The 18,643-nt window shown below is 46.2% G+C and overlaps 1 protein-coding gene across 1 annotated transcript in view; it reads left to right on the top strand.

The window, feature by feature from the left end:
* Positions 1-18,643, top strand: part of GGT5 (gamma-glutamyltransferase 5) — a 263,704-nt gene that overhangs the window by 167,676 nt on the left and 77,385 nt on the right. Inside the window, exon 4 of the mRNA XM_078667773.1 lies at positions 12,252-12,350. Within this exon, the coding sequence (XP_078523899.1) occupies positions 12,252-12,350 (99 nt within the window). The remainder of the gene's footprint in view (positions 1-12,251; positions 12,351-18,643) is intronic.

Raw genomic sequence — 18,643 nt, 5'->3', positions numbered from 1 at the left:
CAAATATAGACAACATTTTATTCTGATCTGTAGTAGGCAGGGCTTTAAGTGGGGGAAAAACCTGGTGGTGCTCTAAAAGGGGCATGACAAATCTCTGAAAGGGGTGTGGCCTATTCGAGTAGGGGCGTGGTCTAAATCAAGATAACTAGCATTGTGTGCAGGCCATCAGATGCACCTCAGGAGGTGAGCCAGCATTGTGGGAGGCAGACACAGCCCTATTGAGACCCAGGTGCTACTCCTCCCACCACTCTACATGCAGATGGGTCTATTCAACCTTGTGCTGACTCAGCCAGCCTCCTGGAGCCCCCCCAGCCCCTGTCACTCACAAACCAGACAGCCAATGCACAACCAGGCAGAGGCACACAGAAAGGTTGGACAGGAAAATAACCACTTTTTAAAAGTGCTATTTCCAAACGTAGAATTTAAAAACCATGTTCACTAAAGGATGTGTTATTAAATTCTGAGTTCAGGGATACCAGATTCCATTTGTCTCTCTTGCCGTTATGGAAAGATATGCAGGTAAACATGTTACACAGCATTCCCCATGTTATCCTATGGGCAAGATAGCCTTTCAATAGTGAAAATCGAAATCGGCAGTATTTCACAATCAAGACATGTTACCCACACTAGTAACACCAAACAAAAACCGGGACTTCTGGTCACCCTACCTTTGACCTTTGAGGTCCGAAAATAGAGCCCCCTAGAGCCCCCTTTCGAGGCCCCCTAAGAAAAACTGGGGAGGCTCGGACCAGGCTAGTGCAGGTTCAGTCTGCTGCATGCATGCTGCAGCAGAGGGAAGTCAGAGGGGAGGGCAGGGGTACTCAGGGTAGAGGCTAAAAGTAATCCCACAGCTAAGGTTATGTGTGTGTGTAGGTATTTTAGTGTGCAAAAATAGGCACGGGACAAACATAGAAATAACGTTTAGTCCTACTTTTATGTCTGGCCTGTCCCAGTGTTTGCTTCTCATATCAGGTCACCAGACTTATGTACTCAGCCCCAGTGACCAAACTCGCAGTTTCCCTGTTTTGGTTAGCATTGGGGGGACACCACATTTGTGCTGGTGGCCGATGAACATTGCTGTCGTCATTGGACATCACACGTACGCCCTGTTGAGAGCGAACGTCCCGACATGTTTTTTTTTCCTCTCTGCAATTGGCACGGAAAGCCTGGCCGTCCGGACCAGGAAATACAATGAATAACCAACCCTGACTGGGAGAGAACTCCCAGCGTGTCAGGGACATTATGTTTGTTGTTCTAAAACACATTCCTGCTTTGTGAGTTTGTTTTTGAAAAACAAAAACCTTTGCTTTGCGGACACATTAAAGATGGCGCCCGCGCATCAAAGCTTCAAAGCTTTCGTGCGCATTGGAATATGACAAAAAAAACACATTCTGATAGGCAGTGCATCAAAACACTTTGGAGCAGATTTACAATTACTGGTGCATCCCTGCATATCGGCAGGGATGCGCCAGTAATGTGCGCCGCAGCTCCGCCACCCATGATGCCCCGCATTTACAATGCGGCGTACCATGGGGCAAAAACGGCACAGATGCGTCACGCATTTGTGCCGTAAAAGCGGCGCATTGCTGGAGTTGCGTCGCAGCTCCAGCAATGATCAGGGGGGCCCTATGTACACAATGCGGCGTCAATCCTTACGCCTGCTTCAAGCAGGCGCAGGGTTTTGATGCAGCATGGGCCCAAAAGTGACTGAGTGAAATCTCGTAGATTTCACTCAGCCACTTTTGGGGGGCGTTCCTGCGCCGGAACGCTTCCCCCTGCGATGGTACGCCTCTTCTGGCGCAGGGCTTTACAACGTGACACATCTGGGAGATGTGTCACGTTGTAAATACCCTGCACCATGGTGCATCTTTTGCGCCGCCGCTGCGTCACAAAAGGGGCGTAAAAGTGGCGCAAGGGGCATGTAAATCTGCCCTCTTCTCCCGATATGCCATACTATAAACTCACACCCTTAAAACCAAGTGCATCTACAGAGAAGTGTGCTACCTGTCTGCCGAAGGACTTTGGCGGTTTGTAATGGATATGACGTATTAGAGAAATGAGTTTAATATTGAGACTGCTACACATGACTTCAAGATACATATTCACATTGCCCTCCTTCAGACTGGGGTGGGTATCAACATGCCTCCCCCAGCGGTGGCCTCTGCTCCTTTCTGAGATGGAAAAGGAACTCTAATAGTTCCAGAAAGAAAAACCTACACCCTAGTGCCATTTTGTGAAAGATGAGATCCCAAATTAAATGTAAAAGAAAATTCCTGAGCCATATGAAATGTACATTAGTGACATAAAGGCCAAGAAAGATGTGTAACAGTCAGAGAGATACGAGTCTGAAACAATGGGCAATCCAAAGAAGGGAGTCGAAGGGAAAGTGCTCTGGAGAAAGAGGTGAGCAACATAAAGCATAATAGAAAGAGGACAGTCAAAAAGAATGTGCATCATAAAAAGGTAAGCCAAAAACAAAATCTGTATCATAAAAGGTAAGTCAAAATGAATGTGTGGTAGAATGTAAGTATTGTAATGAAAGATGATGCGTAGTCTGGGTCTTGTAGATATTCAAGTATATTTATTCTTAAGTTACAGGAAGATGGTAAGTTCATTAAGTGCCCTTTAAGTTGTTATAAATGCCCCACCAGGAGCAGCCTCCTGGCTGCTCAGCCATCCAGATCAACTGACACTCCACTCATACAAACCCACTCCAACATTCTACATGACCTCATCACAAGCTGAGCAGGTAGGTAGAGAACTATTGAAAGGAGAGTGCAGCAGGTAAAAGGAAGACTACAACACATCTCCCCCATTATAATATGAAAGAACAAACAGAAACTCCTCCATTATAATATGAAAGAACAAAGAGAAAGTGTGAAGCTGTTAGACACACGTTAGAGCACAGAAGGATGCAGTAACGAACAAATGTAAGGAAGAAGTGTAGTGGAACAACAAATAAGAGTGAGGAAAGATGCATGAAATAAAACATGCCACACAACTCATCCTACCCCTTGATAATGCCATGAAATTAAACATACTACACATCCTACCCCGTACTCAAAAATGTATAGAGATAGTAAAATACACTAACAGCAGAAAAGAGGATGCACTACAAAACTTGTAATACACCCTACTCTCTGATAAAATAAGGAAAACAAGGAAAGCAAGGCAAAAAGATACAAACAAAACTACATATTGCGTTTCCAAAACAACACACCACACGGTGTACCTAAACGCCACATGACTGAGCCAACACCCTTAAAAAAAACTATGGGTAACTGTAAATCCAAAACAAACAAAGGAACACATCATGAGTTATTCTAACTCAAAGCAAACGATATATGAGTCACTTGAACTCAAGATAAGCAAGTTATGAGTAACACTAACTCAACGGCAACCAATCTTGGGTATTCCTACACCCAAAGGAAAACAAATTATGGGAACAACTAATCCCAAGATAGACAAAATTTTGGAAATATAACACTCCAAAGGAAAACAAATTATGGGAATAAGTAATCCCAAGATAGTCAAAATTTCTGGGAATATATACTCAAAGGAAAACATTTTATGGAAAACGCCATGCCCATGGCAAACATCTGATAGGTTTCTTTAGACCTAAGGTAAACAGATTTTTGGAAACTAAATCCAAGGAAATCAAAATATGGGTTACTTAAAATCCACGGCAAACTAAGTTTAGGAAAACTTTTAAACTCATGACATACACGTACAACTGTATAAGGGACACTCCAACCTAGTAAAAGAAACTAAATACACACTTACCAACACTACTCCAGGAAACGAGAGACAAAAAAAACTACTAATGACCAGCAAAAATAAGAATGTCTCATGTTCCAGTGAGCTGTCTCAAGTAAGGAATGTTGTAGATACGGGAAGATTCGCGACGTCCTCCGCAAAACAACACAATTCCGGCAAAACACACTTCAAGGTTACAAACAAACCAACAACATTAACATGTCCCCAATACAATGTAGTGAAAATGCAGATGTAAAATACATAGTTATATTAACACAACAAACTAAAACAAAAAACGTGGTCACCGTAGTCTAGGTAGATGAGCGATACCGCACCCGAAAGTCCAGTCCATAGATGAGCGATATCTCACCCGAAATTTTAAAACTTCGCTCAAAAGTCAAGTCATCATTCATCCATAGTCAAGGTGGTGCAGGTTATATCCAGTGTATGCACGGAAATTCGCCACAAGCACCACCACCAACTCGAGATCTCCCATCATAAAGTCCATGGCGGTGGCTCTTATTTGCTCACAAAGTGAAAATCCACAAAGTCCAGAGTTAAGGAAAGCAGTTAAATCAGAAAGACCAAAGGTCTGATAGACCTCGAGAACCAAGTTGTAAAACATAAACATCGCGATCTTCAATCTTCAATGTTAAACGTCGTGATTTTCAGCACAATAAAGGGATTCTTCCCAATGTGCTAAGATGGCCGCCTAAACGTCGTTTAGCGTCAATTTCTAAAGGAAATAGGCCACGCTGAGACGCTGAACATGACGGAGGTAACCCTTCAGAGATCCAACGTCACAGGGGTCACAGGAGACTTCCACCAACACCACGGAGGATTCCAACGACGTCACCATTTCAAGGCACAGAGGCGAACTGGAAAGAGCTCCGTACATCAACCGTCATTCTGACAAACGGTGAGTCAGCTGGCATAGGAAGAAACGCTAGCTCAAACTTAAAAGTTTCTTAAGCCAGAACGGGCTAAAGTCTCTCTACAGCCAAAAGTAATTTTCAAATTATCAGCTGCGTGTAATTTCCAAGTCGGTAAACATTTGCTGCAGTTTTAACTCATTCAAAAAAACTATGTTGTGCTTTCCCAGTCAGCTTCTTCACACATTAAATGAACATCAAGGTTTGCAGGTTGTCTGATCACATTAGGGAACAGTCACTCCAGTCCAGTAAATTCAATTGGTAAAATCACACATTTGGGGAAAATTAACACTCACCCAAGTTCAACAAAAACTGGCACGTCCACGTTGAGGCCGACCGGTCTTTGGTCACTGGTGGGGCATGTGGACAGTCAGTTTGCTTTTTCTTTATGCGCTTCTTCTTTTTCTAATGTTTCTTCAGTTCCAGCAGTTTCAGCTTCTCTTTGCTTGTGCTTCTTCAATACTTCATATGTACAAGCCCATTCAATGTATATCATATAGGTTCTCCAACTCGTCGCCAGTATTGTAATGAAAGATGATGCGTAGTCTGGGTCTTGTAGATATTCAAGTATATTTATTCTTAAGTTACAGGAAGATGGTAAGTTCATTAAGTGCCCTTTAAGTTGTTATAAATGCCCCACCAGGAGCAGCCTCCTGGCTGCTCAGCCATCCAGATCAACTGACACTCCATTCATACAAACCCACTCCAACATTCTACATGACCTCATCACAAGCTGAGCAGGTAGGTAGAGAACTATTGAAAGGAGAGTGCAGCAGGTAAAAGGAAGACTACAACAGTAAGCAAAGCGGAGTGTGCAATGCAAACATCTTAGCCAAAAGGAATTTGTAATAGATAGAGATGAGAGCAAAAAGACATGCACAATCCAATAATGAGAGCCAAAAGGAATGTGTAATGTAAATCAAAAGGAATGTGTAATGCAGAGATGTGAACCAAAATGAATGGTTACTAGAGAGAGATGTGAGCCAGGAGGGCGGTGTAAGAAAGCGGCAAGACAAACTGAATGTGCAGTCCAAAGATGTAAGGGAAAGAGAATGTGAGATAGAAAGAGATTCCAGGAAAGGGAACGGTGCAATACTTAGAAGTCGAAAGGAACATACAACCCAAAGATGTGAGTCAAGTAGAATGCATCTAATGATCTCTTCAAGTTTATACAGAGGTTTGATTCAATATTTGCTTTCAGAACACAGCTGGCCATTTCTAGGATTCATTATTTCAAGCAATGTCTTACATCGATGTAATTTGCACGATCATAGCAGACACAATTCTATGTTAACCGGTATTATTTATCTAAGATGCAAATCACCCTTACAAAAGTGTTCAATACAGTTATATGTTCTAGTTTAGAAAATAAACGCACACCATCCACTCTGGCTCAGTTTTTTTTTTTTTTGAAACCTTTATTAATATAAGCAGAGCAATACAAGCGCAGGCCTACAACCACAGGGGCCGGCCGCAAAATCAGGAGATCAAAAAACAGAGCAGTTTGGACGTGTAGGATAAAAAGTAAGTACAGTATAGCCGTAAGATGCGGTCGTAACACAGGAAAGCGCAAGGATAAAAGAGGTTTCATTTTTATGATATTAAGAGGAGGCAGCGGCTATATCAACAAAGGCGTCATGCAACACAATCAGATAAAAAGAGACGGGAGGGGTATATCCCCCCATGCAATCAGAAAGCAATAATAAGTAACGGGGCCAAATACACCCTACGCCCACCAAAGGTGGGCCAGAAGTAAAGGTCAAACAATAACAAGCAATTTAGCAAGATGTCGTGTAGAAAGCCCACCCGTACCAGACAGTAAGAAAGGCAAGTGCAGACACCGGATAAGTAAAGGAGAGAAAAAATGACATAGCCAACCCCCTTGAAAGGGGAGAAAAAGGGACCATAGAACAAAACAAATTAAAATAACAAACCCCCCCCATCACCCGCCACCCTACATCACCGTAATGGCTATGGCCTACCCCACTAACAGCGTGTCTGTCGCCCCAGAGTCACCCGAAAGAAAGGAAATAAAAGAAGAAGGAGAGAAAAGTAACGAAAAGAAGAAAAAGAGAGAATGAGGAGAGGAGCCGGCGATGTAAACACCCGGTCCCCCCCATCCCCGCAACTGAAAGCTTACAGATCGAGGCCAGAAAGAATACAGAGAAAAGCCAACGCACAGGATGAAATCAATAACAGTCCACAAGACGAGTCCCGGATACGCCATTAACTAAGAGGAAGTCCCGCCAGGACCTAGGCAAGGTCACCCCTGGCCACTTCTGTGAATAGTAGAACTGCCAAACATCCGTGCAGTCAGGAGACAGTACGATACAAAAAGTCCATACCAGTCAAGTGAGGCAGGCGGCATCTTCGCACAATACTGTCCCAGCCACCAAAAAGTAGCCAACGAAACATGGCGGCAGCCAGAATGCAACAGTACGCCAATCACCAACGCGGCCATGTCCAAAATCAGGTCTGCCCAGCACGGATTGGAGAACACAAGATGTGGGAAACATTGCAGCACCGGCGCCAGATCCATTCGTTCCCTCAAAATCGTAGATTCATCCGGGGACCCCGGCTCAGCAACCGGAGGAGAATCAACGGCACCAACTCGGGGAGAAGGCACTACGCCACAAAATGGCGGATCGACAATGGCAGCGATCCGTAACTCCAAGTCCCGGGACTTCCTGAGCAGATCGGTCCGCAGAGTAACCAGCGCAAGCAGCACATGACTACGTGTAAGCGCCGCCCCATGTAACCGAGGTCTGGGGGTCGCAAATGCAACAGTGTCTCCGTCTCCGGTAGGGATACACTCCAAGGGGTCATCCGCCATCTTGAGCACTTCGTTCGCCGCCATTATCCCCTCCACCTCCAAGTCCATTACGACCGCCAGAGGCAACAGGACCCACAGCCGATCAGCGGCGGTCGGCGCCCGGCGAAGAAAGGAGAGTCACCAGAAGGCCGGGTGTGCTCCCAGCAGCTCTCCGGGAGCCAGGCACCGGTTCCCGGACGGGACTATTAACATGAGTGGGCGTCACACCCAAGGGGAACCGGACAACACGGCCTCTCTCCGGTTCACCAACTGCTCGGGCATACGGGGTGACCCACTATTGGGAGTGGGTCTGCTCCATCTCTCCCGGCTCGCGGTTCCCAGGCTCCCATCAACAGGCTTCTCATCCGGACCAGGGCCACCAACACTCCGAACACCGCCGGGCAGGCGCTGCACTCGAGGCCCCGGCGTCAGGGCCGGGAAGGCCAGCAAGCAGACAAGGGCAGATCGCAGGAACCACTGCACGTTGGAGGCCAAAAATCAGACGGTAAGTGAGCGATTTTCTCCGATAGCAGAAATCAGAAAGCCTCGATCAGGATTATCGACAGGATAGGCGAGCGGGGAGGAAGGGATCTCAGAGCGAAGCGTTCATGCGACTGTTCCGATCGCCATCTTGGCTCCTCCCCGTCTGGCTCAGTTTTAACACCATCCCCTCAGGCTCAGTTTGTAGTTTCTTTTAGTTTAGTCAGAATTGTTAATATTGGCTTTCTAACCCTATTAAATACTGAGCCAGTGTTCAACATAAGGGCAAATATTTCTTTACTAAATACCTTATATTTTAATATTGCTAAGCAGTCACAGGAGTGCCATTCCATGAGCCTAATTTTTGTATGACTCAACTGACCTTCAGAGACCCCTGATTGTGGGAATCATCCATAGCCCATAGATGAGACGCATTACTATAACTGACATAGCGTAGGGTATAGTACCAGATTAGCGACTTTAAAAAACTGTGGTGCAAAACTATCATAGGCCGAATAATGATTACAAAGACATTGTGAATCTAAGTACTTATATATAGTAGGTTTATATTCTTAGCACCACAAATCGGTGTCTTGACTATATCTTAAGGTATGTTGATGTAGAGTTAAGAATAGTATTCAGTGCTCACACACACATATATATATATATGTTATGTTAAAATTATTTGTAGAGCGTGCTTACACCAAACAGTTTCATGGCGCTGAGAGCGTGGGGGGTGGCAGCGGAGTGATGACAGGAACTTTTCTCGTATGCGTGCGAAAAGAGAAGGGTTTTAAGAAGTGTTCTGAATTGGGTGTAAGAGGTTACTGATCTCAGTCCGGTCGGGAGGGAGTTCCAGAAGTGAGGGGCCAGAAAGGAGAATCTGAGGCCACCGTGTTTTTTACGCTTGAGGTGGGGATCATGAGCAGGTTGAGGTGGGAGGAGCGGAGTTCGTGTACGGGACATAGCAATGGATCCTAGACGAGATGAAGTGTGGGCCCTGGCCAACAAGGGCTTTAAAAATGGTGCAGCCCAGTTTGAATGCACAGCGTTTGGCCACTGGAAGCCAGTGGAGGCTCTTCATCAGGGGGCTGACATGTTGATGTTTGGGTTGATGGAAAATGAGCTTGGCTGCTTGTTTTTGTACCAGTTGTAAACGGTGGAGTTGGTATGCTGGAATGCCAACATAGAGTGAGTTGGCATAATCAATGCGAGAGATGACCAAGACCAGAGTGACAAGGGTGTGGGCCTCGCTGGTCAGAAATCTGCAGATCTTCCATATTCTGAGTAATTGGAAAAAGCAAGAAGATACCACTGCGCTGATTTGGGGTTTCATAGACAGGTCATTGCAGGTTATGACCCCAAGGCTTTTTACAGCATCCACTGGGAAAAGGGGCTGCCCAGGAGTGGGGGCCAAAAGTTAGAATTCCAGGGGTTACCAGTGCCTTCAGTCAGGATCAGCTCAGTTTTATCGGGGTTAAGTTTTATTTGGTTGGCGTACATCCATGTGCTAATAGAGGTCATGGTGGATTGGAAATTGGAGACTGATGTGTTAGAAGAATCAATTTCGAACACCAGCTGGAGGTCGTCAGCATAGTTAAAAGTTGTAACTTGGCTATTGGCAATGATACAATCAGGGGTTGCATGCCTATCTATATATATATCTATCTATATCTATATATATCTACATATATATCTATATATATCTATCTATCTATCTATCTCTCTCTCTCTCTCTCTCTCTCTCTCTCTATATATATATATATATATATATATATATATATATATATATATATATATATATATATATATATCACTCCAACCGGTCACTGTGCAGTCAATCCTCATGCACGCTCACCAGTGCGCAGACAACGATAAACACGTCCAAAGCCAGTCTTTAGGTTATGGTTCTTTATTCATCATCCATAAAGTGCAGGGGTACAAAAATCGTCGAACAGACGCGTTTCGGGCGTGAACGCCCTTGCTCACTGATGAGTAGTGGTACTCTGGTAGTTGGTACTCTGGCTGTGACATCTTTATAGCCTGATAGTTTTGTGCTCAATAGGTTGACATACAATCTGGCCTGGGCCTGATAGGCTTTCGTCAGTATAACTAGAGACCAGTTACCATACGGCAAGTAAAATCTACAGACGAGTAGGGTTGTTTTGGGCTTTAAATTACTGAGGCTTGATTCAGAGTGATAAAGGTTTCTTGGATTAGTTGAAAAAGGGGTAAATCCTCTGTTGGAGGATTCTCAGAGGTGTAGAATACCACATCAGAATTAACATCCTATTCATCCTATTCTAATGCCAGATGCAATTCTGCGGGGGGATTCTCCCATCAGTGGATTTAATAGTTACTCTAAAAAATCAGAGGATTTTCTGTTAACATTCAACTCTCCATCATGTTATGAGACTCAACTCCACGTCAGGTTCTGAGGCTCACCTCCAAGTCAGGTTCTGAGACTCAACTCTACATCAGATTCTGAGACTCAACTCTACCTCCGTTTCTGAGGCTCAACTCCACGTCAGGTTCTGAGGCTCAACTCTACATCAGGTTCCGAGGCTCAACTCTACCTCAGGTTCTGAGGCTCAACTTTCCATCAGGTTCTGAGGCTCGACTCTCCATGAGGTTCTGAGGCTCAACTCTATGTCAGGTTCCGAGGCTCAACTCTACCTCAGGTTCTGAGGCTCAACTTTCCATTAGGTTCTGAGGCTCAACTCTACCTCAGGTTCTGAGGCTCAACTCTACCTCCGTTTCTGAGGCTCAACTCCACGTCAGGTTCTGAGGCTCAACTCTACATCAGGTTCCGAGGCTCAACTCTACCTCAGGTTCTGAGGCTCAACTTTCCATCAGGTTCTGAGGCTCAATTCTACCTCAGGTTCTGAGGCTCAACTCTACCTTAGGTTCTGAGGCTCAACTCTACCTCAGATTCTGAGACTCAATTCTCCATCAGGTTCTGAGACTCAACTCTCTATCAGGTTCTCAGGCTCAACTCCACATCATGTTCTGAGACCCAACTCTTCATGAGGTTCTGAGGCTCAACTTTACCTCAGGTTCTGAGGCGCAACTCTACCTCAGGTTCTGAGGCGCAACTCTACCTCAGGTTCTGAGGCGCAACTCTCCATCAGGTTCTGAGGCTCAACTCTACCTCAGGTTCTGAGACTTAACTCTACATCAGGGTCTGAGGCGCAACTCTACCTCAGGTTCTGAGACTCAACTCTCCATCAGGTTCTGAGGCTCAACTCTACCTCAGGTTCTGAGGCTCATCTCTACCTCAGGTTCTGAGGCTCATCTCTATGTCAGGTTCTGAGACTTAACTCTACATCAGGGTCTGAGGCTCAACTGTACTTCAGGTTCTGAGACTCAACTCTACATTAGGTGCTGAGGCTCAACTCTATGTTGGGTTCTGAGCTCAACTTTCCATCCAGGTTCTGAGGCTAAACTCTACCTTAGGTTCTGAGGCTCAATTCTACTTTAGGTTCCGAGGCTCACCTCTACATTAGGTGCTGAGGCTCAACTCTACATCAGGTTCTAAGGCTCAACTCTACATCAGGTTCTGAGGCTTAACACAACATCAGGTTCTCAGGCTAAACTTTATGTCAGGTTCTGAAGCTCAACTCTACGTCAGGTCTTGAGGCTCAGCTCTACATCAGAATCTGAGGCTCAACTCTACATCAGGTTCTCAGGCTTACCATCCCTCTCTCATTTCTGATCCTCTGCAAATGTGACATCCAGGCAGCAATAACATTTATATTTTTCTAGCGGATGGCTGTAAGAATTTAAATAGTTTCTGGTCCATTTAGAAGCTAAGGGCATCACATTGGCTTTAGTAAAATTCACCAATATTTAGTTAACCTCACTGAGTTTATCAAGCCCACTCGACTAAGGTAAAAGATCAAGTCAAGTGTAAAAATGGATAGCCCCCCACTCAAAGGCAGGCTACAATAAGTTTGTGTCCAGCTTTTTAGGCAAGCGTGAGAAGACATGTTGGTACATGTATGTATGCCTTACAAGGATCTGTGATGTTACAGTAACCGGAACCATGAACCCTAAATTAACCTGTATTTTTATTTATAAATGTGGAGTCTCTTGAATATAACAATGTATCTTAGAGGGGAGTGAGCTAAGAGATGGTGTAAGAAAGATGTGCAGGGGTTGAAGTGTAAAAGAGAGCGCGAGAGGTGAGCAAGTACAATGGGGATGTGTAAGATGTACTGGAAGTGAACAGTGGCACGCACCCAATAACGTCTCAAACTCCTTATTTCTAGGAGCTGTTGAAGTGATCAACGCCCGGGAGACCGTTCCAAAGGATATAGCATCCAACCTATTGGATAGTTGCAAGGGCACAGAATATTCCTTTTACCCAGGTAATCATGACGGGAAGCTGGTGGTGTGACAGATCTGTTCCATATATTGTGGATGAGACTCATATATACACACATATTGTGACGGTAAATGTATATAGCATTGAAGAAATCACTCTTTTCACGGCTCTTCGGGTAAACTAAAAAGTCTACACACACACACACACAGAGCCCCACACACGCACAGACCCCACACACATACACACACACACAGAGAGCCACACACACACACACACAGAGCCACATACACACACAGAGCCACACACACACACACACAGAGCCACACACACACACAGAGAGCCTCACACGCACACAGAGCCACCAACACACACAGAGCCACACACACACAAAGCCACACACACACAGAGCCACACACACAGAGAGCCACACACACTGCGAGCCACACACACAGAGCCACACACACACAGAGCCACACACACAAAGTCACACACACAGAGAGCCACACACACAGAGAACCACACACACTGCGAGCCACACACACACACACACACAGCCACACAGAGAGCCACACACACTGCAAGCCACACACAGAGCCACACACACAGAGAGCCACACTCACACACACACAGAGCCACACACACAGAGAGCCACATACACAGAGAGCCACACATACTGCGAGCCACACACACACACACACACAGAGCCACACACACAGAGAGCCACACACACAGAGAGACACACACACTGCGAGCCACACACACACACACTGTGAGCCACACACACACACACAACCACACACACAGAGAGCCACACACACTGCGATCCACACACACACACACACAGAACCACACACACACACAAAATCTGACACTCCAAACCCACTCAAATAAGGAGCATTGACAATCACCTCCAGTGCTAGGGGGCATTAAAATGGCTCTTCACGCCATTCTAAAGAGAAGATGGGGATTATAATGCATACAAATGTAGTAGATAAATGTTGCTAGGCCTATTCGCTCACAAACTCTGCAACAGTGTATTTGTCGACGTCTGGATGAGTGACATGATGGTCAGGCCCAACAGTAAATACATCCCACCACAATAGTCAATAAAGCGCAATGTATAGCTCATACAACAGATCGAAACACAGCATAAGACTACACAAAGCACGCCGCAAAGTATTGTGTCATACAAACTAAGGTAACGCAGTAGAATATAACATATAACGGAGCCGCATAAGAAAACACCACATCACATATAACGTACGATAAAACATGACATCATATCGCAAGAGCGGCGAGCAGTTTCCCAGATACTGACTCGTAGCAGATGGCCAATGAAATGTGATCGAATTCATATACTCCCACGTATTTTCTTTCATTAAAGGCTCCCTGTATCTGCTCTCCTTATGTAATCACGTGCCCCCTGTCACTCCTGGCCTTCCCTTTCATCGCCATTCACGTCTCCTTTCATCACGATTCACAGCTGCCCTCTCATCCACCAGCTTTTCATTGAATCAAGGGGGTCCTTCGGTCTACTCACTTCCCCTGTTCCTCCCTCGTCGCTCCACTTTACTACTGCCGGAATGCACACCCCTTCATTGCCCCAGAAAGCCATTGTATTTTTCATTTTTTGTGCCAAGAAACAAAAAAACTGGCCGTATATCATTTTACAATTTGACAAGTGAATTTGTGCTTTAGAAGAAATTGTCAGGCGTGTCGAGAACATAAAAAATTGCCGCTAGCTCTTAGGAGAGAGATCTTGAGTCAAGAAACATACATTCTTCATTCCTGAATCGTATTTTCGTGGCACACTGCTTATTCAAAGTTTAAAGACTTATACGGAATCCCGTCATTTGACATTGCAACCGTTCCTTTGACATTTGTTTCTTTAGTGAGAACCCGGCGTAAAATGCAATATACCTAGCTAAGGAGTCTTATTTGCAAGCCCCTTGTGCCGCCTGGTACATAACTTTTCCCATATGAAAAGTGACGCACTGGCGGCGCAAGGGTCTTATATATAAACTCCCTTAAATTACCGTTTAATGTTTTGCATACTTTTTGTATCACTCATGTTTCTTTACGGTTGGGTCTCAAGCATCCTTCTATTTACGAAATTGACTACTTGAAAAGACAGGCGGTAAATGCGCGTTATGATAGGGCAAGCATCTATAACCATAGAAACGTATGAATAAGTTTACCTTTGCCTCTGGAATCTTCTGGAATGCCTCGCTCTGGTGACTAGCGCGTCCATCGAGAGACCAACAGGAACCAGGCCGTGGTGGTGTGAGGGCTCTGCGCCTTGAAAGCGCCTTGAAAGCCCATCAAGAAGTAAATTAAATTTTACTGTCCAAAAACATTTACCATTACAAGGAGCATTCGTATGTTTGCGTAGAAAGTATGGGATCTCAGAAGGCCATGGAGCAGACAGAGTTGAGTTTGTAGCGCGTGAGAACAAGCGCTGACTTCCTGCTGGCATAAAAGGTTCCTTATCTTCTTTATGGGGCCATCTGGACCCATAAAGAAGATAAGAAACCTTTTACGCCAGCAGTAAGTCAAGGAGCCCCGTCTGAAAAGGACGGGGCATACTGAGAAAGAAGAACGCCACTAGGACCTCTTCTCCAATGGCTGGCCACCGTTTAGGAGGCCAGTCAATGGAGAAGAGGGGCGGGGCTTAACCTCGCTAGTGAACAATCCTCTGTCTCATTAAAACTCGCCAGCGAGACTGCACATGTGCGCAGCCTATGCTAGCCGAGACCTAAAAAGGACAACGCCACAAATTTCCCATGCACAGAGCATCCAGTAAGAGTGGATGCTTAAATGTGGTCTGCAAGAATCCACCAGTTCGGGCGTTTAGAGGTAGGTGTAACGGATGTAAATACCCCCTCACATCGTTGGGACTGAGGAGTCACTGCAGGTTCTGCTGTCAAGAATGCCTAAGGTAGGAGCATGAGCAGCGCCGTGTGGCAGCAGGCTAAATGCTTTGCCCACAGTATGCTGGACTTCAAGGCAGGCAGTGGCTACTGCCCATTATGGTTTTTGGATTCATTTCAGTAGTGAAGGAAAGAAGTGGTTCAGCGGCATAACCCGCTGTTGCCTTCTGTTGGTTGGACGATGCTCCTGGTATCAGGATCTGCCACCCACCTCTTCTGTTGGCTGGAGCATGATTCAGGAAAACAAGATATTCCGCCTGCATCTTCTAACTCTGGTTTCAGTTGACCAGAGGGCGCTCCCGGTGGACAGGATGTGCTGCCTGCCTCTTGTTTACCACCTTCTGTTGCCGCTCACCATCTGTACTCTCTTTCTCTGCCTTATGTTGGCCATAGGTTCTCCTAGCAGACAGAATCTACCGGCCACCTTTTCTTTCTCTGCCTTCTGCTGGCCATAAGTCTTTCTGGTGAACAGGATCTGCTAGCTGTTCTCCTTTTTCTGTTTTCTGTTTACTGGGGGATGCTCACGAAGAATAGGATTTGCTGCCCGCCTCTTCTTTCTCTTCTTTCAGTTGCCGCCTGTCTCTTCTTTCTCAATCTTCTGTTGGCATGAGGATGCTGCAGGTGGACAGGATTTGCCACCCACCTCTTCTGTCTTAACCTTCTGTTGCCACCCACCTCTTCTTTCTCCACCTTCTGTTGCCACCTGCCTCTAGTTTCTCCACCGTCTGTTGCCACCCGCCTCTTGTTTCTCTACCTTCTGCTGGCCACAGTATGCATCTGTGGAACAGGATTTGACAGCTGACTCATCTTCCTCTGCCTTCTGTTGGCCAGATGATGTTCTTGGCAGACAGGATCTGCTGTCTGCCTCTTCTTTCTCCACCTTCTGTCGGTCAGCAGATGATCCTGGTGGACATGATCTGCCACGTACCTCTTTTTTAGGTCTTGCGCCTAGCGTTGCAGTGCGCAGCAAAGAACGCGCAGCGCGAGACCTCTTGTAAGGGGATTTGAAAGCTGACCACACGTTCATGAGTATGATCAGGCTTTCTCCGGCAGGCATTGGGTTTCGCGAGTTTAAAAAAAAAAGTCATTCTATTGGGCAAAGGCAGGCGCATGTCCCGCCTTTGCTCCGCTCATTCCCACCAGTGGCCAGCGCGAGCAGCAGTGCACGTTCGCCTTGCTGCTGCGCTCCCTCCCCCCACTCCTCTGTGGTGCGCCCGCACCACTAGTTCCCTTTCTCTCTCCCTCTCTCACAGTTTCATATCCTACACCATCTTTCTTTTCTATTCTGTAAACCTTTCCAACCGCTCCTGTAAATTGTTATTGTGAGTTTATGCTTTCCAACGAGAAGACCAAAGCATATTAAAACCAGCAGCCTCCACAGGACGGCAGACGCGGGCCGAAAGGTCTTTCCAGCTGCCCTGTCTAACTGATAGCCTGGCTGCTGATGAATTGAGATGCTTTGGTTGCATGCACTGACTCGGCGTCCGTCCCAGGGCTTCTCTGACGCCGCTGTCTCCAGCGTTTGCAAATAGCAGAGACTACAGTCCACTCAAGGCTGTAGACTGCACTCCAGGCGTGCACCTCTCTTGTGCAGATAATACACACCTGCTCGGACAGCAAAATCCGTCCCAGGTGGTCTTTGAAAAACTCTGCTAATATTAGTCATCCTTGGTAATCTGCTCCCGGAGGGAAGACGGAAAAGGGTAACACTGCGATGCAGTGCTGTTTATCCTACTGAGAAGCTGGAATAAAGATTGCCGTTTCCAAACTTTCGCTGGTGCGTCGGAGCATGTCTGCAGATGCAGCCACTCGGGAAGAACGCGGCGCTCGAGCGGATCTCAAGCTGTGGGCATGTCCCCGTCCTTTGACTTGTAAAGTTTTCTGAGAAGGCAGCGTGCAGGTCAGAGCCCAGATGTTGTCAGGTAGGAGCGCCAAGGTCAATCTGAAAGTGTTGGGGTGCGAAAGGGAACGTTCTGTTTTGGTATCGAACTTGCGAACAGAATTCTATAGCTTAAATTTAGAGCAGCAATGGTGAGCTGTCATGTCACCGCAATGTGTATATTTGTCACCGCCTGTTTAATCAACACCACAATACATAACATTTACACACCAACTACAAGTCACTACTGAGAAAATTAATTACATCAAATCCAACGTGTACCTACACACCCTGCACTTCCCACACGGATATACACCTCATTTCTTTGGAGGCCACTGCCGGCGCTGTAGGGTGCAAGGACTGCCTAATCCGAGGCTGCCTTGGCCCCACGCCCCCCCCACACCTAGCACCTTCTTCCACCACCCCGCACTTGCTCTGTGCTGCTCATTGGGAGATTCTTTTTCAGCAGCTCTGCACTCTCCCTCTTTTCTCTTTTACTATCTGTTGGTCCTCTTTCTTACTCCCTTTTCTGCTTTTCTCTCTCTTGCTCTGGATCAAAATCTCCTGATGGAAAATGCATCCCGGTCCCCAAACATGATCGCCAATGGCGACCCCTGTAACCACGTACACAAATTAAGCACCAGCACAGACAGTCTGTGGATGTCCATTAGTGGTCGCAAAAGGGCAGTCACTGCTGCCCCCCAGCTCACCGCGTGGCACTCCTGTCTGGAGGGCATCGCCCTCCTTGCACTCTTCTCTCCAAACAAGAGAAGTGACTGACAGACTTTAGCCGCATCTATCACCTGCCCTGAAACCCATTCTCAGGTGGAAAGCTTTAGGAAGTGCAGCGGGTGGCGTGGCACCAGGGCCCGGAGCGGTGTAAAGTGCCAGCCGTACTCTTATCACATCAGTCTTTCATTACCTACACACAAGACGAGGGGCCCTTTACTTTCTTGCATTAAGACCCGTGAATGCCCTGCTGACTACCTTCGCTTTTCCAAAACATTTCCACATCCAGTAATCTAAACTTTGAACCAACCCTGGATTTCCCCTTCCTTCTATACTCTGTTGGTACCAGGTATGCCCTGTCTACCCTTGCACAGCTCTTCTTCCTCCTGGCCTCATGGGCAATGAAGCAAGAACAGAGACTCAGCAGGCCCTCAGCCCAGCTGATGTTGTGCAGTTTAAATCCCTTCCCTTTATCTTGTCGCTCAGCTCAGAACAGAATGTTACTTTGCAATTGAGACCAGAGCCGGCTCCCTTCGTAAATAGTTATTCCTGAGGCCCACCAAGAAGCCAGGGCAACTCTGGTGGCGAGGTGATTTTGGGCACATATAATGGTGCTTAGTGTATGTTTCTGAGTACAGATACAAAGGATGTATGACATCACAACGCATGCTTTTACTCCGCATGCCATTAAAACGCAGTTTTTACAACGCAAGTCGTTACAACGACTTGCGTTGGGGGGCGCTGGATAGTGGAATAGTTAAATTTTCTATTCCAACTCCAGTCCCCGTGGATAGTAGG

The sequence above is a fragment of the Lissotriton helveticus genome, chromosome 11 (assembly GCF_964261635.1).
Source record: "Lissotriton helveticus chromosome 11, aLisHel1.1, whole genome shotgun sequence".
Lineage (NCBI taxonomy): Eukaryota > Metazoa > Chordata > Amphibia > Caudata > Salamandridae > Lissotriton > Lissotriton helveticus.
This window is presented reverse-complemented; position numbering and strand designations above follow the sequence as displayed.